Source organism: Staurois parvus, unplaced genomic scaffold, assembly GCF_062004578.1.
Source record: "Staurois parvus isolate SC_StPar_1 unplaced genomic scaffold, SC_StPar_1.0 ptg000586l, whole genome shotgun sequence".
Classification (NCBI taxonomy): Eukaryota; Metazoa; Chordata; class Amphibia; order Anura; family Ranidae; genus Staurois; species Staurois parvus.
In genome coordinates, this window is record NW_028318382.1 from 2,553,280 (window position 1) to 2,578,455 (window position 25,176).

The 25,176-nt window shown below is 43.6% G+C and overlaps 1 protein-coding gene across 1 annotated transcript in view; it reads right to left on the bottom strand.

The window, feature by feature from the left end:
• The window catches only part of AEBP1 (AE binding protein 1), a 98,464-nt gene extending 75,873 nt beyond the window's left edge, over positions 1–22,591 (bottom strand). Inside the window, exons 1-3 of the mRNA XM_089692458.1 lie at positions 22,276–22,591; positions 12,119–12,435; positions 22–744 (exon numbers count right to left, since the gene is read on the bottom strand). Of these exons, the coding sequence (XP_089548584.1) occupies positions 22–744; positions 12,119–12,395 (1,000 nt within the window). The 5' untranslated portion in view covers positions 12,396–12,435; positions 22,276–22,591. The remainder of the gene's footprint in view (positions 1–21; positions 745–12,118; positions 12,436–22,275) is intronic.
• Between the last annotated feature and the right edge of the window lie 2,585 nt (positions 22,592–25,176).

A 25,176-nucleotide genomic window follows, 5' to 3' on the forward strand; every position in this document is an offset into this window, starting at 1 on the left:
TTCAAAGGCTGCACACTTTACCTTCACCCCATACATCTTCTCCAGTTTGTGTTCTTGAGTCTGTCACTGAGGGCCTCCTGTACCTGTCCTCTTCTTCTTCAGTGATGTGAGGTCTTTTGTGTCTGTCTTGCTCAGTAATGACAGGTGTATTATACTTATTCTCAACTTCCTTAGCCACGTGTGGTGTTCTATACTTATCTTCTGCTTCTGTGACCCGGGGTATTTTGTACCTGTCATAATCATAATCCTCTGGTATTTGAGGTTCTTTGTATCCCTCTTCTTCTTCCACCACTGATACATGAGGCCTCCTGTATTTAACATTTTCCTCTTCCCCTGTAATGCGGGGTCTTTTATATGTGTCCTCCTTTTCTCTCCCTGTGACTTGTGGCCTTCTATAACTGTCTTCATAGTCCTCAGGAATTTCAGGTCTGCCATATCTCCTGTCCTCCTCTTCTTCTTCAACTTTGGTTGTTGTACGTCTTTCTTCCTTCACAATAACTTTTGGCTTACTGATTCTGTCTTGTTCTGGACGTTGATCTTGTTTCTTTCCCGATGGCTTTTTTGTAGGTTTTGGTGGCTTTTCTTTGGGCTTTTTGGTTGGTTTTGGTTTCTTTTCCTTGGGCTTTTTGGTTGGTTTGGGAGCCTTTTCTTTTTTGGGAGGTTTTTCTTTGGGTTTTTTAGTAGGTTTAGGTGCTTTCTCTTTCTTTTCTTTCTTTGCTTTTTCATTCGCTCTCCCAGGTGATTCTGTCCATGGAAAAGAAATTTCAAGAGCATTAAAACTGGAAAGGTCATCCAAAGACAACTCTCAAAATGATCTATGTTCATGGACAATCATGCATCATATGTAGATTATCAGGTTTCACTGAGAAATCGTGCAATAAAGCAGTAACAAAAAATTAAAAAGAGGTTACCAAATTTTTAGGAGTAACAATGCTGAATTGTTGTTATATTACCATAGCACTTTCATTCACCCAGCTGACCAATATGACTACTGACAGGTTAGTGCAGTGTTTCTCAACCTTTTTTCATTCAAGGCACCCTTTAAAAATCTACACATTCTCAAGCCACCCCATTCTAAAATGTTAATAAAACAAAAGAAAAGTTTTACATAATGCAACGACATCCTCACATATAGAACACCCAATGTTAGAGGTGATGTATTCTCCCAAAGCAAATGCACCTATGCATCCGGGCACTGACTAATATTACAATGTGTCTCTGTTTTCTCCACCCAGTGCTTATGGAGAGTGGCAGGGGAGAGTCAAACAAAGATTCTGAGCAGGTACCCAACATCCTCCTTATCAACCAGTGAAGACATTGGTTGAAAGGACACTGGTGACTGGGAGATTGTAATTGTGCACAATGAAAACCTGTGGCTTTGTGGAATTAAAAGGCAGGCTTGATCCACCCGCTGGCCTGTACAAAGTTTTGGGCAATTTTTAAGCATTTTGCCATGGCACTCCTCAAGAAACCTGAAGGCACCCTGGTTGAAAAAGGATGCATAAGTGAATGTCATTGATTATCTCATTACAATGGCATTTGAAAGTGGGTCGGATATATTAGGCAGTAAATGAACATGTTGTCCCAGAAGTCGATGAAAATAATGTGCATTGCAGTTTGATGTGTATGGGGTTGCGTAGCCGCAGACCGGTCAGGGTGCCCATGGTGACTTGTGTTCACAGCCAAAATCACCTACAATGGCACGTAAGCATCAGAACTAGACCACGGAGCAATGGAAGAAGGTGGCCTGATCTGATGAATCGCTTTTTCTTTCATTATGTTAATGGATGGTTGTGTGTTTTGGTGTGTGTTGTTTACTTGGGGAAGATATGGCACTAGGATGCAATATGGAAAGAAGGCAAGTTAACAGAAGCAGTGTGAAGTTTTGGGCAATGTTTTGGGTCCTGCCATTCATGTGAATGTTAATGTGACATGTGCATCTCTTTCAACAGGATAATGTGCTCTGTCACACTGACAAAATGGTTCAAGAATAGTTTGAGGAAAAAAACAATGAGTTTGAGATGTTGACTTGGCCTACACATTCTCCAGATTTCAATCCAATCAAGCATCTGTGGAATGTGCTGGAAAACAAGTCTGATCTATGGAGGCCCCACCTCACAACTTACAGGACTTAAAGGATCTGCTACTGATGGCTTAGTGCCAGATACCACAGCATACCTTCAGAGGTCTAGTGCTCCATGCTTCAATAGGTTATGGCTGTTTTGGCAGCAAAATGGGGACCTCCTTAATACTAGGAGGGTGGTCATATAGTTATGGCGGATCATTGTATAGGACATGCATATGACCCAGAGTCCTCCATGCTTCGACAGGTTAGACCTGTTTTGGCAGCAAAATGGGGACCTCCTTAATATTAGGAGGGTGATCATACAGTTATGGCGGATCGTTGTATAGGACATGCATATGACCCAGAGTCCTCCATGCTTCGACAGGTTAGACCTGTTTTGGCAGCAAAATGGGGACCTCCTTAATATTAGGAGGGTGGTCATACAGTTATAGCGGATCATTGTATAGGACATGCGTATGACCCAGAGTCCTCCATGCTTGGACAGGTTAGACCTGTTTTGGCAGCAAAATGGGGACCTCCTTAATATTAGGAGGGTGGTCATACAGTTATGGCAGATCGTTGTATAGGACATGCGTATGACCCAGAGTCCTACTTTCTGCTAGTTTATCCACATATACCTGTGTAATTTGCAGGATAATGCCTTGCACCCCATATAACACCTTTGAAAAAGGGTTGGAGTTTAGTGCTCTACAAATAGATGAAACAATGCCAGTTAAAAGTAAAATTTGAAGCCTGTACCGTGGAAGAGGTCCACAGACACAGCTCTTGGCCACAGTTGAAAAACACAGAATGACAGATCTGTTAGAGCTGATTTTTGGTTCATGAATAAATACATAAGGACAATACAATCTTTGTGCAATCAAGGTTAGATTTTCCAGACCTATGTAACATGAGTACCTAACTAAACTGTCCAATCAATCTGCATCCAGCCAAGCAGGACCTTGCACTACATAACTGTTGGCAGATGTATAGGAGATTGTACAATCAGATTGTATAGTGTATGGTGAAGCTACCAGTCAATACCAATGTATGTTTTTGTGTGTTATGTGCATGTTTTAAAATCTTTCAGTATATTTACAGGTACTTATATAGCGCCGTCAATTTACACAGTGCTTTATATATATATATATATATATATATATATATACACACACACAGGTGAAACTCGAAAAATTAGAATATCGTGCAAAAGTTCATTTATTTCAGTAATGCAACTTAAAAGGTGAAACTAATATATGAGACAGACTCATTACATGCAAAGCAAGATAGTTCAAGCCGTGATTTGTTATAATTGTGATGATTATGGCTTACAGCTCATGAAAACCCCAAATCCACAATCTCAGAAAATGAGAATATTACATGCAATCAATAAAACAAGGATTGTACATAGAACAATATCGGACCTCTGAAAAGTATAAGCATGCATATGTACTCAGTACTTGGTTTGGGCCCCTTTTGCAGCAATTACTGCCTCAATGCGGCGTGCCATGGAAGCTATCAGCCTGTGGCACTGCTGAGGTGTTATGGAAGACCAGGATGCTTCAATAGCGGCCTTCAGCTCTTCTGCATTGTTCGGTCTCATGTCTCTCATCTTTCTCTTGGCAATGCCTCATAGATTCTCTATGGGGTTCAGGTCAGGCGAGTTTGCTGGCCAATCAAGCACAGTAATCCCACAGTCATTGAACCAGGTTTTGGTGCTTTTGGCAGTGTGGGCAGGTGCCAAGTCCTGCTGGAATATGAAGTCAGCATCCCCATAAAGCTCGTCTGCGGAAGGAAGCATGAAGTGCTCCAAAATCTCCTGGTAGACAGTTGTGTTGACCCTGGACTTAATTAAGCACAGTGGACCAAGACCAGCAGATGACATGGCTCCCCAAATCAACAAAGACTGTGGAAACTTCACACTGGACTTCAAGCATCTTGCAGTGTGTGCCTCTCCATTCTTCCTCCATACTCTGGGTCCTTGGTTTCCAAATGAGATGCAAAAGTTGCTCTCATCAGAAAAGAGGATTTTGGACAACTGAGCAACAGACCAGGTCTGTTTTTCTTTAGCTCAGGTAAGACATTTCTTGTTCAGGAGCGGCTTGACAAGAGGAATACGACATTTGAAGCCCATGTCCAGCATCCATCTGTGTGTGGTGGCTCTTGATGCACTGACTCCAGCCTCAGTGCACTCCTTGTGAAAGTCCCCAACACTTTTGAATGGCCTTTTCCTGACAATCCTCTCCAGGCTGCGGTCATCCCTGCTGCTTGTGCACCTTTTTCTTCCACACTTTTCCCTTCCACATAACTTTCTATTAATGTGCTTTGATACAGCACTTTGGAAACATCCAACTTCTTTTGCAATTACCTTTTGAGGCTTTCCCTCCTTATGGAGGGTGTCAATGATGGTTTTCTGCACAACTGTCAGGTCAGCAGTCTTTCCCATGATTGTGATTCCTACTGAACCAGACTGAGAGACCATTTAAAGGCTCAGGAACCGTTTGCAGGTGTTATGGCTTAATTAGCTGATTAGAGTGGGACACTTTGAGCCTAGAATATTGCACCTTTTCACAATATTCTAATTTTCTGAGATTGTGGATTTGGGGTTTTCATGAGCTGTAAACCATAATCTTCACAATTATGACAAATCATAACTATCTTGCTTTGCATGTAATGAGTCTATCTCATATATTAGTTTCACCTTTTAAGTTGCAATACTGAAATAAATGAACTTTTGCACGGTATTCTAATGTTTCGAGTTTCACCTGTATATTGTATAGTCACATCAGTCCCTAACCCTCAAGGGGTGTACAATCTACGGTCCCTAACTTACATTCATACATACACATACTAGGGCCAATTTAGACAGGAACCAATTAACCTACCAGCATGTCTTTGGAGTGTGGAAGGAAACTGGAGTACCCAGAGGAAACCCACACAGGCACAGGGAGAACATGCAAACTCCAGCAACTGAAAATCTTGATGGATTCTTTTGCTTTGAAATTGTTTTTTTCTCCAGATACTTATTAGGTCGAATGAGTGGAAGAGACTAAGCTAGGGATAGAAACACCCATGTATCATAGAACATTCCATGTCATGATTTATCTGGCATGAAATGAATGAGTCAGGTCACCAGGAACCATAGGCGTAACTGTCCAGGAATGTGTATAGGATCACATGGCAGAGCAGACACATACGTCTACATATATCAGATGAGTCTCCCATAAGGAAACAAAAGGAAAATCCTTATTAATTGTAACAGGAAACACAGACGCTTTCTGTTCTGACACTTTTGATGCGTAAACTCCAGTGAGATATTTCTTTCCACATCATTGATGTGTACTGGCCTCAAACCATAATTCAGTTGTTATTAATCTTGGATTCAAATCCAAACTGTGATTGGCTGCTGAAAAATATACAGTAGTATTCCTTCACTGTGAGTCTCGTTTTTAAAAGTAGCAGAAATAATGAGTGTATTGCCTCCAGTCAAAGGATTTACCCCCCTTCCTGACTAGACCATTTTTTGCGATACAGCGCTGCGTTACTTTAACTGACAATGCAATGCTGTGCATAAATGAAATTTATGTCATTTTTTTCCCCCACAAATAGAGCTTTCTTTCAGTGATATTTGATCGCCTCTGAGTTTTTTGTTTTTTGCGCTATAAACAAAAAAAGACTGACAATTTTGTAAAAAAACAATATTTTTTCCTTTTTGCTATAAAACATATCCAATAAAAAAAAATAAACATTACATATCTTCATAACTTTAACAATAGGCCTAAATGTATTCTGCTACATGTCTTTGCTAAAACAAAAATCCCAATACGTGTAAATGAATTGGTTCACGTGAAACTTATAGCGTCTGCAAATGGCGGTATATATACTGGAATTATTATTTATTTATTTTTATGCTAGTAATGGTGGCGATCAGCAACTTATAGTGGGACTGCGGCGAACATTCTGACACGGGGGGGAACTGACTAACTGCCACTGACGTCCCCAGTGACACTAATACAGTGATCAGTACTAATAAAAAGCACTGACACTGTACTAATGACACTGGACAGGAAGGGGTTAACATCTGGGGCGATCAAAGGGTTAACTGTGTGCTGTGTGTGTTTTACTGTGTGCTCTGTGTTGTGTTTTACTAGGGAGACATGTGTTTTGTATCTCTCTGCTTTGCAGAGAGATACAAAACAGCATGTCCATGCTGACAGGAGTGTAGCTGGCCAGCTAAGACCAGTCCTAGGTTGTTAATATGGTTCACATATATGTGTATACCAAACCTGCCAATAACCTCAGTACAGTGTATATGGGCACATGTTAAAGCCAAAAGCAGAATCATTGCTGTAATTTATGTCTTTGATTGTTATATGATATTTATATATTCATTGTGTTAGCAGAAGCAGAAAAGGAAAATATGCCTTTAAGACTTAGTATAAGGTGAGCCAATCACAGACAGCCTCACACTGTACAGAGCCTTAACCAATCCCAGCCAGTTTCACATCTATGCCTGTGTAAAACTCCCTGCTAGGATTTTCTAGAGACACATGCTCACCAGACAGAAGAGGAAACAGACAGAGTTCCAGTCAGAGAAGCTCCATGGAAACAGAGAAGGCCAAATAGGTATTTAATGCACTTGTGTGTTCCTCTGTTGTTTACAGTGCAGGTAGATCTGTATGTAAAAACTGTTTTGTGTGTGTTTACTTGTAGTTCCACCGAACTTATCGAATTTACGAATTAAACAAATCAAGTCACTGTAGAGCAGCGGTTCTCAACCTGGGGGTCGCGACCCCTTTGGGGGTCGAACGACGCTTCCACAGGGGTCGCCTAAGACCATCGGAAAACACATATTTCCGATGGTCTTAGGAACCGAGACACCGCTCCTCGCCGCCGCCACCGCCGTCTCCAGGTGTGGGCGGGATGACATGCCGCCCCTGTCATCTGGACACACCTCGAGATCAATCCTCGCCTGTAGCTCAGGAGAGGCACACAGGCGGCCAATCACCGGCAAAGAGGTGGAGCTTGGAGAGGAGGAGCCGAGCGGCACCGCGAAGATCGAGCGAGTGAAGAGGAGGAGAGCGGCCGGAGAAGGAAGACATCTGACAGGTAAGTGTTGGTACCATGGGAGAGGGAGGGAGCGAGCGAGCCCAGGCTGGAGCAGGGGTCTGCAAGGTAAGTATCATTGGTGTCAGTGGGAATAGTGCCCCATCATTGGTGTCACTAATACCAATGATGGGGCACTATTCCTCCCACTGACACCAACGATGGGAAACTATTCCTCCCACTGACACCAACGATGGGACACTATTCCTCCCACTGACACCAATGATGGGGCACTATTCCTCCCACTGACACCAACGATGGGACACTATTCCTCCCACTGACACCAACGATGGGGCACTATTCCTCCCACTGACACCAACGATGGGACACTATTCCCCCCACTGACACCAACGATGAGGCACGATTCCTCCCCCAAATGACACCAACGATGGGGCACGATTCCTCCCCCCACTGACACCAACGATGGGGCACGATTCCTCCCCCCACTGACACCAACGATGGGGCACAATTCCTCCCCCCACTGACACCAAGGATGGGGCAGTATTCCTCCCCCCACTGACACCAAGGATGGGGCACTATTCCTCCCCCCACTGACACCAAGGATGGGGCACTATTCCTCCCCCCACTGACACCAAGGATGGGGCACTATTCCTCCCCCCACTGACACCAAGGATGGGGCAGTATTTCTCCCCCCACTGACACCAAGGATGGGGCAGTATTCCTCCCCCCACTGACACCAAGGATGGGGCACTATTCCTCCTCCCACTTATACCAAGGATGGGGCACTATTCCTCCCACTGATACCAATGATGGGACACTATTCCCCCCCACTGATACCAATGATGGGGCACTATTCCTCCCACTGACACCAATGATGGGGCACTATTCCTCCCACTGACACCAATGATGGGGCACTATTCCTCCCACTGATACCAATGATGGGACACTATTCCCCCCCACTGATGCCAATGATGGGGCACTATTCCTCCCACTGACGCCAATGATGGGGCACTATTCCTCCCACTGATACCAATGATGGGACACTACTCCTCCCACTAATACCAATGATGGGACACTATTCCTCCCACTGACACCAATGATGGGACACTATTCCTCACACTGACACCAATGATGGGGCACTATTCCTCCCACTGATACCAATGATGGGGCACTATTCCTCCCACTGACACCAATGACGAGGCACTATTCCTCCCACTGACACCAATGACGGGGCACTATTCCTCCCACTGACACCAATGACGGGGCACTATTCCTCCCACTGACACCAATGACGGGGCACTATTCCTCCCACTGACACCAATGACGGGGCACTATTCCTCCCACTGATACCAATGATGGGACACTATTCCTCCCACTGACACCAATGATGGGACACTATTCCTCACACTGACACCAATGATGGGGCACTATTCCTCCCACTGATACCAATGATGGGGCACTATTCCTCCCACTGACACCAATGACGAGGCACTATTCCTCCCACTGACACCAATGACGGGGCACTATTCCTCCCACTGACACCAATGACGGGGCACTATTCCTCCCACTGACACCAATGACGGGGCACTATTCCCCCCACTGACACCAATGACGGGGCACTATTCCTCCCACTGACACCAATGAAGGGGGCACTATTCCTCCCACTGACACCAATGACGGGGCACTATTCCTCCCACTGATACCAATGACGGGGCACTATTCCTCCCACTGACACCAATGACGTGGCACTATTCCTCCTACTGCAAAATTACAGTTATGAAGTAGCAACGAAAATAATTTTATGGTTGGGGGTCACCACAACATGAGGAACTGTATTAAGGGGTCGCGGCGTTAGAAAGGTTGAGAACCACTGCTGTAGAGTAATCATAATCTAACGAATTTATCAATCTATCGAATCAAGCCAATGTAATATGAAACAAAACAAGCCATTGTAAGCAGTGTTATATGAAGAAGATTGAAGTTATTAAAGAAGTTAACTAACGCACTCGGTGTGCTCTTTAAACCTACTGCATCCATAGAGCGGCATTGGAGGAATTACAGAGTAAAGTCAGTCTAATCAAACAAAGAAACAGCAATTGCATAATTTTTCTAATGCCACAGCGCACAAGGCACCAAAGGGTGCTACGCCTGCCTCAAGGAGTGACGTGTTGTTTACACACAGGTCTCTCTCCTGTCAGCTTTACCCAACGATCGCTGAGTAACGGTCGGGAATCACCCGACTCAGGGGGTCATTGACATCCCTAGCCGCCAATAGCAATGTGGGCAGGGCGGTGCGCACATACAAGTGCGCCCCCTACCCAGATATGCAAATCATGCGTGTATATATACAGTGAGGAACAGAAGTATTTGAACACCCTGTGATTTTGAAAGTTCTCCCACTTAGAAATCATGGAGGGATCTGAAAGGGTGTTCAAATGCTTCTGTTCCTCACTGTATATGTTATCTTGTGTAGCCCTGCTGCCCTGTAGCAATGCTTCTGCTATAGGGCGGAGGGAAAGTGCAGTGGAAAATACTGAATGCAGAATGATAGCTGTGTGGAAAAAAGACAGTTCTTATTTCAGATATTTTGATAAATGACTAATATATTTATAAGGCCTTTACAAGCAAATTAAACCTCCCACTATTTTTTTTTTCCTTTTTGAATGAAGGTTTTCTATAAATAAATAAAAGCTGATCATTGTAAGCACTCCTATCACTGTTAAATGGTTTGTTTCAACCCTTTGTCTGTTTTGCGACAGTTTGGTCAATTAAAGAAAGCTGAAAAATGACAAACTTACTGATGTGATCACTAGGTGAAAATGATCCCTAAAAAAGAAAACAAATGCAACCACAGCATTTAACACTTTCACTGCATTTTTGTACCCACAAATCATTTTAGGCCTGATGATTAGTTAAAACCCTCAAGCATTATATATTTTCAGAAAGCAGAGACCCTGGAAAATAAAATGTTGGCAGTTCCACTTTTTATGTCACACGAAATTTAAAATATATAGATTTAAGCTAATTTTAGGGGACAAAAACAATATATATTTAAACAAATATAAAAAAAATTAGATTGCGCCGAGTAAGTAGATACCCAGCATGTCAAGCTTTACATTTGTGCGTACCTGCAAAAAAACCAACAAACTGTGGTACCCTATATTTTCCATAGGAGACATTTTAAAAGCCTCTACAGGGTCATCAGTTTAGAATAATCGACAAATATTGTCCCTAGAATTACTGTTTCACTCCGGCACAAGCAGCGATATGTAATATGTTTACTTCAAGCAGTGTACTGATACGTAGGAGCCCCTGATAGGTGCGCTTATACTGGTGTGTGTGTGTGGGGAGGGGATCAAATTTTTTTGTGGGGGTTTTAAGTGCTTGGGTGCAACTTTATTTTTTGACTATTATTTAACTTTCACTAATACGTTATTCATATTACATGGGGAAAAAGTTTCAGCTGCCTTCAACTGAAGCTAATGGAGCTTCTTTTCTGGACACAATGGACAGGGAAACTGTGAAGTTTTACACGTCACTTCTGGGTTCATTCTAGCTAGAGGAGCTCAGTGAACATATGTTCATTTTTCTCCCTCTCCTTTCCTTCACCCAGCGACACTTGCCCTATGGGTCCAAGGCCTGGCGGGGGGTGGAGGCAGGGGTCTTGTCCTGAGGGTACACGTTCCAGGGGTCAAAAAAAGCGGAGTGGCTGTACAGCCACTGGATCACTTTCATGAGAAAACTGACGTGGCAATGCAATAAAAGGGTAATGGGCAGCACAGTGGCTAACTGGTTAGCACTTCCACCTGGCAGTACTAGGGTCATTGGTTTAAATCCTAACCACAGCACCACCTGCCTGGAGTTTGCTTGCGTGGGTTTCCTCTGGGTACTCCAGTTTCCTCCCACACTCTAAAGACATGCTGGTAGGGGAATTGGCTCCTGTCCAAATTGGCCCTAGTATGTATATGTATGGATGTAAGTTAGGGACTTTAGATTGTATGCTCCTTGAGGGTTAGGGACTGATATGAGTGTACAATATATATGTAAAGCGCTGCATAAATTGATGGCGCTATATAAGTACCTGTAATAAATAAAAGTATAACTGGAAGCAAAACTTTTTTTTAGTTGTGGATAAAGTGGAGAGGGATTGGAACACCTGTGAGGTTTTTATTGCCGTCTGTGCCCCCATTAGGGAAATCGCCCCCATGGGACACGGAAAGCAAAAAAAATGACAGGGGTTATAACCCTCCCTATATCCAGTGACTAAATGGTTAGCACTTCCGCCTGGCAGTACTAGGGTCCTTGGTTCAGATCCCAACCACGGCACCACCTGCCTGGGGTTTGCCTGTTCTCCCTGTGCCTGTGTGGTTTTGCTCCAGTTTCCTCCCACACGCCAAAGACATGCTGGTATGTTAATTGGCTCCTGTCTAAATTGGCCCTAGTATGTGTATGTATGAATGTAAGTTAGGGACCTTAGATTGTACACCCCTTGAGAGTTAGGGACTGATGTGAATGTACAATATATATATATATATATATATACATATATATATATATATGTGTGAAGTGCTGTGTAAGTTGACAGCGCTATATCAGTACCTGAAATAAATAAATATCCAAAATGTTAGGGTTTAGATACATTTTTGGCTTGAGTTTTAACTGAACACCAAGGATGTAGCAGACTATGTTTTGCTGATTACACAAGGGAAGCAGTGTTGAAATTTTCTGAGTTCAAAACAGGGGTGGACTCATGGGGCCCCTGGGCAATAGGGGACCCAAACTCAAAAAAGCCTATGAAAAAAGTACCAGGGGCATCTCATGGGGCCCCCTACTGACCCTGGGCCCTTGGGCAGTGCCCGAGTTTCCAAATGGTCAGTCTGCCCCTGGTTCAAAATTGGGGACTCCTAGGTCCTGAAAAAGGGGAATGCCACACTCAGCTAACCTGATATACACAGGAGTAATATCTGATATCCACATGTAACTCACCTCCATCCTCGCTTTTTTTTGTTGCTTTTGTCTTTTTTCCTACATTGGTCTCTTCCTCGTTCCTCCCCGTTCTAGTAATCAGCGCTTCCTCCTCATCTTCCTCCCTCTTAGGCTCCCCCTTGTCCTCTTCTTCTTCCTCGGGGACCAGTTCCTTCAGAAATCCCTCCAGAAAGTCTTCAATCTCATCATCGGTCAGCACAATCTGTGCCCTGCCAGTAGAGGGCAGCAGTGGCAGTAGCAGAGAGAGGAACAGTAGGGATGCTCCACCCCTCCACATCCCTCATTACCAGGGGCTGTCAGCGATAATGAAGGAAAGCCTAAAAACAAGAGAAATCAAATCTTAATAGTGGCACTAGATAAAAATGACATCACATGTGCGTTGATATACCGATAAAGGAAAACGCCACTCTTGTTGTAAAAAATAATAAAAGCATAAAGTATATACAATTGATAAGCATGCTATTTGTAAATCAATTTTAATGAAAAAAACAACCGTTCCATCCTGTCTGCATACATTGTAATTTTCTAAGGCCTTGATCACACAGGCAGCTTTCTTGACAGCTCTGAAAAGCGATCCATGGTAACTAGCTTTTCAGAGTTGGTCGACAGGTGACTCAGAGGTGATATGCCACCTATTGGATGTCTTTTTTTTGGGGGGGGGGGGGGGGGAATCCTGCTCCACTGCAACCATGTGCATTAGACTGGTTGCAGCATGGTCCTATTCACTTGAATGGGGCATGTTTGGCACCGGTGTCACCTGCAAAAAGTGTCATGCTCAGGGGCGGACTGACCATTTGGAAACTGCCTGAGGGCCCGGGGTCAGTAGGGGGCCCCATGAGATGCCCCTGGTACCTTTTTCATAGTCTTTTTTGAGTTTGGGCAAGGATACAGGGGCCCCATGATCCCCTATTGCCCGGGGCCTCCATGAGTTGTCAGTCCGCCCCTGGTCATGCTATTAAAAAAGTGCCGTAACCTGTCTGTCCTCTTGTCATTGGGCAGCATGAACTCGGATCTAATGCCAGTTGCCCCTCTGCCGCCTGCATGATCATGAATAAAAATTCAGATGTTGCTTCTTACAATAAGGAACCCTTGAGGTATTCTGTACATCACTGATTTTCCTATTGCTCCCCAGAGACTTAATTTCCTGCTGGTGTGATTGGCTTGCTGCTTTTCTCTGAAGACAAATTTCAATCACCCCCTGCAATAGGAGTTTCATCTAGCTCTTGTCTCTGAAGAGCAATCCACCTTTGGATTTCACTTCACTTTCGGACTTCCCCCGCCTATGCAGCTAAAAGGGGAGTGGTAAAAACGTGGATTAGCTGCAGGGTTTTACCTCCTCTAAACTACTAGTGTGAACAAGCCCTTAAAGGTTCATCTTCTTCTATGAGGTTGTAGAGGCTGCATCTTTTCTCATTACACAGCTGGTTTATAAAAAAAAAAATCAGTTTGACGCATGAATGAGCAAAACAGTTTTCTATAATCCTTACAAAGTATATTATTTTCATTAGAGCTAAGGTTTAGGTCTGATTTTTCTGGCATGGTTAGATTGGTCCAGTTTGGGCAATATAAGTATGCATATCTCATACCTAAGACAACCCTGTGGAAGCAGAGAATCACTGTAGTAGTTGTCACTACTACAGTGACAGCAGCAATCTTCCAGGTTCAGTGCCAAATGGCTGCAATTCTGCATTGTAACCACAAGGAGTCGCTCACTTGGTATTGCCGCCTTTTAGGGAAAGCCTTGGGGGTTTTTTCAATTAACCACTTCGATTTGGGCACTTTTACCCCCTTCCTGCCCCGGCCAATTTTCAGCTTTCACTTTGAATAACAATTGTGCAGTCATGCAACACTATACCCATATGAAATTTTTATCACTTTTTTCACACGAATATATATTTTTTGGAGGAATTTAATTGCCACTGGGAGTTTTATATTTTGCACTAGAAAAAAAGAGGAAAAATTTTGAAAAAGAAGGTTTTCTTTGTTTCTATTATAAAATGTTGCAAACAGGTAATTTTTCTCCTTCACTGCATTGATGAGGCTGCACTGATAGGTAGCACTGATAGGCACTGAAAGGCCGCACTGATGAGGCGGCACATTGATGAGGAGGCACTGATGATGCACTGATATGCAGCAATGATGGGCACTGATAGGTGGTACTGATGGGCACTGATTGGTGGCACTGACTGATAGCACTGACTGGAGGCACTGACAGACGGCACTGCCGGGCAGCACTGCTAGACACTGCTGGGCAGCACTGATGGGTGGCACTGATGGGTGACACTGCTGAGCAATGCTGGGCAGCATTGCTTAGTACTGCTGGGTGGCATTGATAATCAGGGCACTGATAATCAGTGCCGATCTCCTCTGTCACATTTGCCGGTTATCGGCAGTACTTTCCTTCCTCACGCTGTGTCAGTGTGAGGAAAGTGCTGGCAATAACCAGAAACTGTATTTATTTTGCGATCTGCTGTCATTGGACACAGCTGATCACGTGGTAAAAGGCCAGTGTGATTGGCCTTTTTACCAAATGCGCGCTGCTGGTGGTGCGCAGGGGGTGTGTTCTTGGAAGACGTCCATGGATGCCCTCCCACAACTGGACAACCACACTGTAGCCGTCTTTTGGCTATAGTGCAGTTGGCAAGCAGTTAACCACTTGCCCTCCTAAGCTCCCTTCCTGACCAGGCCATTTTTTGCAATACGGCACTGCGTTACTTTAACTGACAATTGCGTGGTCATGCAACGCTGCACCCAAATGAAATTTATGTCCTTTTTTCCCATGAATACAGCTTTCTTTTGGTGGTATTTGATCACCTCTGCATTTTTTGAGCTATAAGCAAAAAAAGACTGACAATTTAGAAAAACAAAACAACAATATTTTTGAATTTGTGCTATTAAACATGTCCAGTAAAAACAATTTAAAAATCAAATTGCGTCATAAATTTAGGCCAAAATGTATTCTGCTACATGTCTTTGCTAAAAAAAAATCCCAATACATGTAAATTCATTGGTTTATGTGAACTTTATAGCGTATACAAATGGCGGTATATATACTGGGATTTTTCTTTCTTTCTTTTTTACTAGTAATGGCGGCAATCAGCGACTTATAGCGGGACTGCGCCGGGCATTCTGACACTGGGGGGGACTGACTTGATGTCACTGACATCCACAGTGACACCAATACAGTGATCAGTGCTAATGAAAAGCACTGACACTGTACTAATGGCACTGGGCAGGAAGGGGTTAACATGTGAGCCGATCAAAAGGTTAACTGTGTGCTGTGCCATTGCTATGTAAGCACACTGCTTGTATCACTCAGCTATGCAGAGCCATACAAAGCAGTATGCAGGAGCTGACAGAGGAGAGATCTGTATTATTTACATACAGACCTCTGCCATGTCGGTAATACTCAGAGATTGCTGGGTACCGGCAGGGAATTACCGGCCGGGATGCGGTGATTGACAGCCAAGGCCGTGAATGGCAGCGCAGGAAGGGCGCGCATGTGGTACGCGCGCACCCCCTACCTGGTACTGCAAAATTACTTATATATAGTGTGATTTTACGCACCCATGCCACCCTGTAGCAGTATTTCTGCTATAGGGTGTCGCGGAAATCGGTTAATTATTTGTTTTTATGTATCCCAAAGGCTGTTTTTTTTTTATTTTGAACATGTGACTAGCAGCAGAGGACTAGATGCTCCTCCTACTTATGTTTATCCAGCGACAGGCTGGGAAAGAGTTGGGTCATGTGACATCTGTATATAGATTTTGAAAAAGGTACTTCGATATTTTTTTTTATTACCATAATTATGGAGCCATCATCCACATACAGAAAGGGAAAGGACAATGTAAATGAAACAATGTGTGTTTAGTATCACTTTAAGGCTACATTCACATGCAGCGGATTCCTGTAGCAAGAATCAGCAGGAACACAGGTGTATGAACAGCAATGACAGGTTGGCAAGAGCTGCAGCTAATAATACGAATTTGCACATTCAGCAGTTAGGGGCAAACTAGTGACCCTGGATACAGAAAGATTGGGTCCAAGGTCAGACATCTGTCCCTAACCGCAGGATGTGCGGATAAATGTGAAGAGCCACGCTGCATGTCAGCAGGGGCATCCCTAGAGTTGGTGTCACCTGGTGCGGTAACACTTGGTGCCATCCCTCCGACGATCCCCGCAGGAGGGATAGGATCTGCGGATTGAGCATAATGGATCAGAGTCCGATCCATTATGCTCCCCAATCCGCAGATCCGATCCATCCTGCGGGAATCATTGGCTTGCAACCTATATTGGGTTAACTGATCTCTGCAAGAGCTCCACGAAAAGGTAAGTTTTAAAGCAAGCCGACGATCCCCGCAGGATGGATCGGATCTGCAGATTGGGGAACATAATGGATCAGACTCCGATCCATTATGCTCAATCCGCAGATCCGATCCATCCTGCGGGGATCTTCGGCTTGCTTTAAAACTTACCTTTTCGTGGAGCGGGTCCAGTGTCACCCCATGTGATAGGTGTCACCCGTTGCGGCACGCACCCCCCACACCTGCCTAGGGATGCCACTGCCTGTCAGACTGTCATTGCTTTGTACAGGTTGAGCGGCTGCAACTGTCCACATACACCTGTGATCTCTGCTGCAAGGACCCGCTGATTCTTGTCGCAGGAATCTGCTGTATGCCCCTAATCACCTGTGTGGATTTAGCCTAGGTTCACACCTGTGCAGTTTGCATTTGATCCGTTTCTGCAGTGCTTTTTGCAGTACATTTTTGCACATGCATTTTTGATTTGTTTTTTGCACTTTTATTTTTTTTTTTTTGCCAACTTGTTGCTGGGCAGGTTAAAAAACGCAAAACACATTAAAAATGCATCAAAAACACAAGCAAAATGCAGCACTTGCGTTTTATAGGCGGTTCCATTGAAGTCTATTGGACTAAAAATGCAAACTGCTGCGGGAAAAGAAGTCCCTGACCCTTTCCAAGAAACACGCCCGCACAAAACTAGATGTGAATGTGATCCATAAGAAATCATGATAAATGGCATGCTCTGCGTTCATACAAAATGCAAAATGCATTAAAAAAACATGCACAGGTGTGAACCCAGCCTTAGCGTAAAGCGACCCTGTTGCAAAGAAAATAATAAAACCCCTGTTACCCGGCCAAATCATCAAACACCAGTTGAAGTGTTGATCATTTAGGTCCCCCGCAGCTGTCATTGGTTCCTCCTCCTGATGTTCATGTCACTAAAGGACGCAGTAATATCACAGAGGTCAGCAGGAGGGACTAGAGAGACTTGCTGGGGTACCAAGAGATCAAAACTACAGCTAGTTCCCAGCGAGCTTCGAGGACAAGAACTGGTGAATGGATCGGCATTTAGTGGCACAGGCACTGGGAAAGGTGAGTGATCTTTTAAAGGTAACAGTGTTTTATTACTTAATTTTCAAAAGAAGGTAATCTGGGTTAGATTTAGATATGCATCTAATCTCCCTTGCCTCTGAAGCTCGATTCGCTTCTGGGACGAGACAAACTGTGGATGATTTAAATGTCTAGCTTGCTGCCCACCAATTGCTACGTTGGGTCAATTTAGCCACGGTTGCAAAGCATTGCGGCTGCAGCATATAAACTATCGCAGTTTAAGGGGAGGTGGTTGCCAGGTGGCGAAAAAAGCGGATCAGCCTCACATTTTTGCCACCCTACCCCCAACTACAAGTTTAAGGCTCTGCTGCGACTTGAGATCTGACTTGTAAGACCCCAAGTCACATGACAGGTGAAATCTCATGTTAGTCAATGAGAGGTGTCTAAATTAGCACTACTGAAGTCACTCCAACTTTAGAAAAGGTTCCGGTACTGCGTCAAGGCAGCTTGTGCCCATAGACTTTAATGAAAGTCGCTTCCAAATCAGATCCTCATCTATATTGATGTGATCTCTTAGATTGTAAGCTCCAAGGAGCAGGGCTCTCCTTTCCCTCTTGTATTGAACTGTATTGTTGCTGTATTGTCTCCCGTTATATTGTAAAGTGCTGAGCAAACTGTTGGCGCTATATAAATCCTGTATAATAATAATAATTATTTGGATCTGACATTACAAAAAGATTACCCATGCACAGGGGCGGACTGACCATTCCGGCGCTTGGGCACTGCCCGAGGCCTCGGGGTCATTAGGGGGCCCCATGAGATGCCCATGGTACCTTACATAGGCTTTTTTGAGTGTGGTTGGAGTGTGGGAGAGGACACAGGAGCCCCATGATCCCCTATTGCCCGGGGGCCCCATGAGTTGCCAGTCCGCCCCTGCCCATGCATTCCATGAAAGTCGCTTCAAAGTCGCATCACAGTGATACTCAAGTCACCAGGAAGTCGCCTGTCAAAGTCGCACTGTAAGTCGCGCCACTTGCAGGTCAGAACAGTGTGAAATGAGACTGTTCCCTGATTTGGAATTTGCGTCTTTTTCAGTGTGAATTCCGCACTGTATCAGAATTGCACCCCCTTCATGCAAACTGCTGCAGATGTGTCTGTTAAGTTAACAACACCCTCCGAAAGCAGTCCGCAAAACTTGTTGTGATGTGCAGAATCGGATCGCATAGGTGTGAATGCCCATGCGATCCAATTCTAGTGCTGACCCAAAAAAGGGTCCTGCACTTTTTTGCTGCGGGTTCGGTGCGAACAAATTTGCACAGGAATGCGGTGTGGTTCTTGTGCGAATCACATGCGATATACCGCACCGCATAAATGTGAACCCGGGCTCAATGAAGCCATAAAAGTCACATTGAATGAATGTTCGGACTTTAGAAAAGTTGTGGGGTTCGCAGAATAGAGTTATCAGCTTGTTGATTGGTTTCATCTCTTGCCTGGAACTGCGTGTTACCAACATCTTGTTTGTATAAATGTTGCAACATAAATGTTATAATGTGTATAAAAATAAGGAAAGTACAAACAGTAACCGAACAGGTGTTAGTTTAGAAAACTGTGATCCATCGTGTCACGTTGTGCCTAGGTTCATACTCGTGTCTTGAGGCATATCGCATGTGATTCGCACAGGAACCGCACCGCAATCCTGTGCAAATCACATGCGAATTCTGTGCGGGGTGATTGGCACAAATCGCACCGCATCCACACCAAAAAGGTGCAGGACCCTTTTTTTGGTCCGCACTAGAATCGGATAGCCGTTCGCATGGACTGGGTGCGATTGTGATGCGGTGCGGAAAACCGCTGCCAATTCTGCACCGCATCAGTGTGAACCCAGGTTGACATATACGATCTCTATAACAGCAAAGACAGGATCACAAACCATTCCCTGCCTGCCAGAGGAATGTATGAACTCAATCAATGGAGATTTCTGACTTACACAGAAAGTGATCTGTAAGTACATTTCCTATGGCACATATGGTATTTTACAGGTCATGCAAGACATGATGGAAGGGTATCCTGTAAAGCAGTGTATGGAAAAATGACAATACATAAAGTACAGTAATCTGTAGAAACCAGAGCAGATCAGATTTCATCCTATTGTATTCTAACTGAAGAAATCTGAGCTGTTTAGCATATTAAAAGAACATTATAGTGTATTCGGGCATGTGCATGATTTTAGGTATTGCTGTAGTGTTCACTGGAATTTTTTTACATGCTCACTGTTATCTAATTTTGTAACTTTTTAGGAGTTCTAAAGCAGCCACCAGAGGGAACTCTCAATGACTCAATGGAATCACTCTGACTCAGTTGAGATAAGATTTCAGGTACACAGGGAGTGCGTTGTTTTTTTTATTACCGGTCATCTGACTCATAGACTTACATTGTGGGAAGGAACGCCAAAGCACAACCATTGTACAGCACTGCAAAGTAGGAAGCAGAGGCTGCAAATGTAATAAGCAATACGCATATGTAATGATCAGGTAATGTACATATGTAGTTATATTACATATTACATAGAAACAAGTAAAAAAAAAATACAAATATTGATAATATTACTTGTAGGAAGGAACACCAAAGCACAACCATTGTACAGAACTGCAAAGTAGGAAGCAGAGGCTGCATATGTAATAAGCAATACGCATATGTAATGATCAGCCCATGTACATATGTAATTATATTACATGTTACATAGAAACAAGTAAAAAAAAAATATACAAATATTGATAATATTACTTGTAGGAAGGAACACCAAAGCACAACCATTGTACAGCACTGTAAAGTAGGAAGCAGAGGCTGCATATGTAATAAGCAATGAGTATATGTACTGATCAGCCCATGTACATATGTAATTATATTATATTCTACATAGAAACAAGTAAAAAAAAAACATATACGTATATTGATAATATTACTTGTGGGAAGGAACACCAAAGCACAACCATTGTACAGCACTGCAAAGTAGGAAGCAGAGGCTGCATATGTAATAAGCAATAAGCATATGTAATGATCAGCCCATGTACATATGTAATTATATTATATGTTACATAGAAACAAGTAAAAAAAAACATATACAAATATCGATAATATTACTTATATAAAGCTAACCTTTTTTTTACATAGTTATCTAGACCCCCATTCATATTTGAGTGTAGAATATGTGGGCAATATTGAGTCTTTTTGTGCTCTTTTTTAGGAGTGAAGTACAGGAGCTGCTTTGGGGCAGCATTGTGCATTTTTGGCCCCATAGACTTTTATTGAGGGAGCACCTAAAAATGCATGTAACACATTTTTTGCATGTTTCCTTGCACGTTTCCATCAAGATCAATGAGGTAAAAAATGACTCATGCTGCTGTAAAGGAGATGTATGGTCTAAGCTCTTTTGGTCATACTTCCCCTGTGGATCACAAGAGTGCACTTAGATCTGAAGCCAGCTGTCATGTGACGTCACAGAGCTGGTCCAGGCTCTGCAGGGATCCTGACAAATATGTCAGGATCCACACAGATGCCTGACCGGCAGCATGTTGCTGAGAGCCTGAGCCAGCTGCTCTTGCCCCCTCCACAGCTCAGCACTCCAGTGAGCAATGGAGGAGCAGAACAGAGAGCCAGTGACAGTCAACGCTCTCTGCTCTCTGATGACCAAGAATTGAGCAATCAGTGGTCTTTGATCGAGGCGAGGGACAGCTGCAACCATCTAGGTGAGTATATGTTTCTTTCCAGCACTTCTCTTTTAAGGCTGCATTCGCACTTGACTGTTTTGTAGCTTGAAGCTCAAAAAAATAGCTCAAACTTAAAAATTCAATTGTTCTCTATGGTGCCTGTTCACACCTGATCGTTTGATTTTTTTAAAGTTTGAGCTTTTTTTGGAGCTTCGAGCTACAAAACGCTCAAGTGTGAATGTAGCCTAAAGGTAGCTCGTGTATCTTTTTGGGACTTCAGGCATCGAGCGTCAGGTACCTGAATGCTCAAATGTGAACAGGGACAGTTTAAAAGCATGGGATTTGGCTTGTTGAGTGTTTTGGAGCTTTGAGTTTCAAGGTGTGAATGGAGGCTAAAGAAAATGAAACAAAAATACATTGTCTAAAAAATAAATCCTATATATGTCGAAGTGTTGGATAATGGCACAAGGCATTAGGAGTTTCTATCTATTAGGACCAGGAGCGGACTGACAACTCATGGGGCCCCCGGGTAATAGGGGATCATGGGGCCCCTGTGTCCTTGCCCAAATTCAAAAAAGCCTATGAAAAAGGTACCAGGGGCATCTCATGGGGCCCCCTACTGACCCCGGGCCCTCAGGCAGTGCCCGAGTTTCTAAATGATCAGTCCACCCCTGATTAGGACAAATACGAATAGTGGTTATGGGTTTAATCTATCTCTCACATCATTATCAATCTTTGTGAGTTGAATGATGGGTGCACAGCACTAGGGTCATGGGTCCACTTCCCAACAAACACACTGTATACACTGAATGTATAGGTTTGTCTTTCTGCTTTGTGTGTCAGTCCTCCCAAAATGCAAAAAACACATCCATACGTTAGCTGGCTTCCCCCAAACTGGCTCTAATATGTATGACTTGGGTGGACAAATAAATTGCAAGCTTCTGCGTGGGCAGAGGCTAATGTGAAGGGACTGATGTTCTCTCTAAAATGATGCGAAAAAAGAATAAGTGCTGTAAAAGACAAAAGTAACCTAACCCACCAAGCTCCTAACACAGCTACAAGCAGTACTTCAGCAGTAGGGACAGGATGCTCCACTAACCTCTTGTGTGGTCCCTTGATGCCCAGGAGGTGGGTGAAGAAGAAGGATGCCCACTGGGTAGGAGATGTGTGGGTACCACTCAGTCAAAGTCAGTGTGGAAAGTCCTCTCCTGGGACTGCAGCAGGTAGAAGTCAGGTCACAGAAGTTTGGAGAAGTCACAAAAACTCTGAAGTTCAAGGGTATCCAGGCACGGTGTATTCTGCTGGAGGGGTTATGAAATAAGGGGCTGGAGAAAGTCCCTTTTATCCTAAATTCTTTGTGTCGTTATCCCTCTCCTTCTGACCCTGTGTGAGTCTGTACCTGACATCTGCAGAAAGGAAATTGAATCCAGCCCCTCTCCACCCTGCTCCCCCTCTAAATCTTTAACCCCCCCAGCACCAAGACATGTAACTGGGAAAGAGGGAGGAGAAGAGATGGAGACGTCTGGGAGTTCTACTGTACTCTATGATTCAGTGAACTATAGCAGTGTTTGCCTTTCCTTCTATCACAATCCAAAACTACAGACAAATGTTTTCAATAGACTTCAAACATTTTGCTTTGAAATGCTGATTTCTCTAGTGCTTACTTTATGGTGGCCATACACACTTTGATAAATGATCGATTTTTTTTCTGAGTGATCTGTTCTGATAGGAATAATCGGTCTATAGTCAACAACCCATTCAACCAATATGTCACATACAGAGAAGTGGATTTCAGTCAAGAATTAGGATGCAATCATAACTTGCAATCGTAAATTATCGATTGCATCTGTGTTTCCACCATGCAATCTCTTAATCTGATCAATCGAAATATGATCATATTCATGAAATATGATCATGAGGTATATCCGTGTAGCAGATCAATGTAAAATGATTGGTAATTTTCTGCCCTGGCTGATCGACTCAGACCTAAATCAAGTGAAAACCGATTGGAAGGGAACTGATAGGTGGCACTGATGGCCAGTGTCCATCAGTGCCGCTAGTCAGTGCCTATCAGTGCCACCTATCAGTGACCTTCAGTGCCGCCTATCGGTGCCCATCAGTGCCACCTATCTGTATCGCATATTAGTGCAGCCTCATCAGTGCCTCCTCGTCAGTTCCCATCAGTGCAGCCTATCAGTGTTGCCTATCAGTGCAGCCTCATCAGTACCCATCAGTACAGCCTACCAGTGCCCATCAATGCTGCATATCAGTGCCCTTCAGTACTACATATCAGCGCACATCAGTGAAGGAGAAAAATTACCTGTTTGCAAAATTTTATAACAGAAACTAAGAAAAACATTTTTTTTTCAAAATGTTTGATCTTTTTTTGTTTGTTTAGCAAAAGATAAAAAAAAAAACAATGGTGACTAAATACCACCAAGCTCTATATGTCTCCAAAAAATGATAAAAATGTCATATGGGTACAGTGTTGCATGACTGCGCAAAAAGTCATTCAGAGTGCAACAGCACTGAAAACTGAAAATTGGCCTGGGCCGGAAGGGGGTGAAAGTGCCCGGTAGGCAAGTGGTTAAATCCTATGAATTTTGACCACCACAGCTGATAAAGGATTTATTGCTCATGTTATCATGGGGATAATATACCACAAAGTATTACTTACCTTATTTCCCAGTCATGCAAATGAGGTGTTGGCTGTGTCCACCGGTCCCATGAAGCTGCTCTTGTTGCCAATCCTCGACTGGTCTTGTGACTGCCCCACTGGTGTTGCAATGTACATGTTGATGTAGAAGTGTATTCGTGAATCTTGTGAGCTGCTATGAACCATAAATATGGTCTAAATAACAAAAACTCAATATTGAACCAAAATAATGAAAAATAATAATTACCAGCTGCTCCCACCAATCCACACTCTTATATGTATGTGTAATACACTATATTGCCAAAAGTATTGGGACACCCCTCCAAATCATTGGATTCAGGTGTTCCAATCACCTCCATGGCCACAGGTGTATAAAATCAAGCACCTAGGCATGCAGACTGCTTCTACAAACATTTGTGAAAGAATGGGTTGTTCTCAGGAGCAGTGAATTCAAGCGTGGTACTGTGATAGGTTGCCACCTGTGCAATAAGTCCATCCGTGAAATTTCCTTGCTACTAGATATTCCACGGTCAACTGTTAGTGGTATTATGACAAAATGGAAGCTACTGGGAACAACAGCAACTCAGCCACCAAGTGGTAGGCCACGTAACATGACAGAGCGGGGTCAGCGCATGCTGAAGCGCACAGTGAGCAGAAGTCACCAACTGTCTGCAGAGTCAATAGCTAAAGACCTCCAAACTTCATGTGGCTTTCAGATTAGCACAACAGTGTAGAGAGCTTCATGGAATGGATTTCCATGGCCAAGCAGCTGCATCCAAGCCTAACATCACCAAATGCAATGCAAAGTGTCAGATGCAGTGGTGTAAAATTGGAGTGAGGCAAGTTCTACTCTGTTCAATCAACCCCTTGATAAATCAAGCATTAAATCCTGTAAATCCTTCATCAGCCTTGTAAGGGACCACAATTTGTAGGATCTTAACAAAAGCATAGAGTTCTCCTTAAAACCTGAAGTCACATACTATTTCGGACTAAGCATAAAAATGTTGCTGTGGGTCAGATAATGGCTCCTTCCCTTGGTGGCCTCTAGGTCACTCAAGTACTGTGAATACAGGTTCTCTTTAAATAATATTTATCTACATTGAGTTTGTGTTTGAAACACTACTCAGAGTGTAGGCATAACAGGTTGAGAAGCACTGCTACAGAGTATCACAGGCTCAGAAATTTAACTATATATGACTGGGACCCACAGCAAATTCATTATATGGTCTTGTGGTCTGTCATTGTTCATCTGAGAAGCCATCCCACCGCAATGACCTGTTCACCTCTGAATGCTAATTGCTTTCATAGCAATCTAGTACAGGTGCCTGAACTATACAAACATTC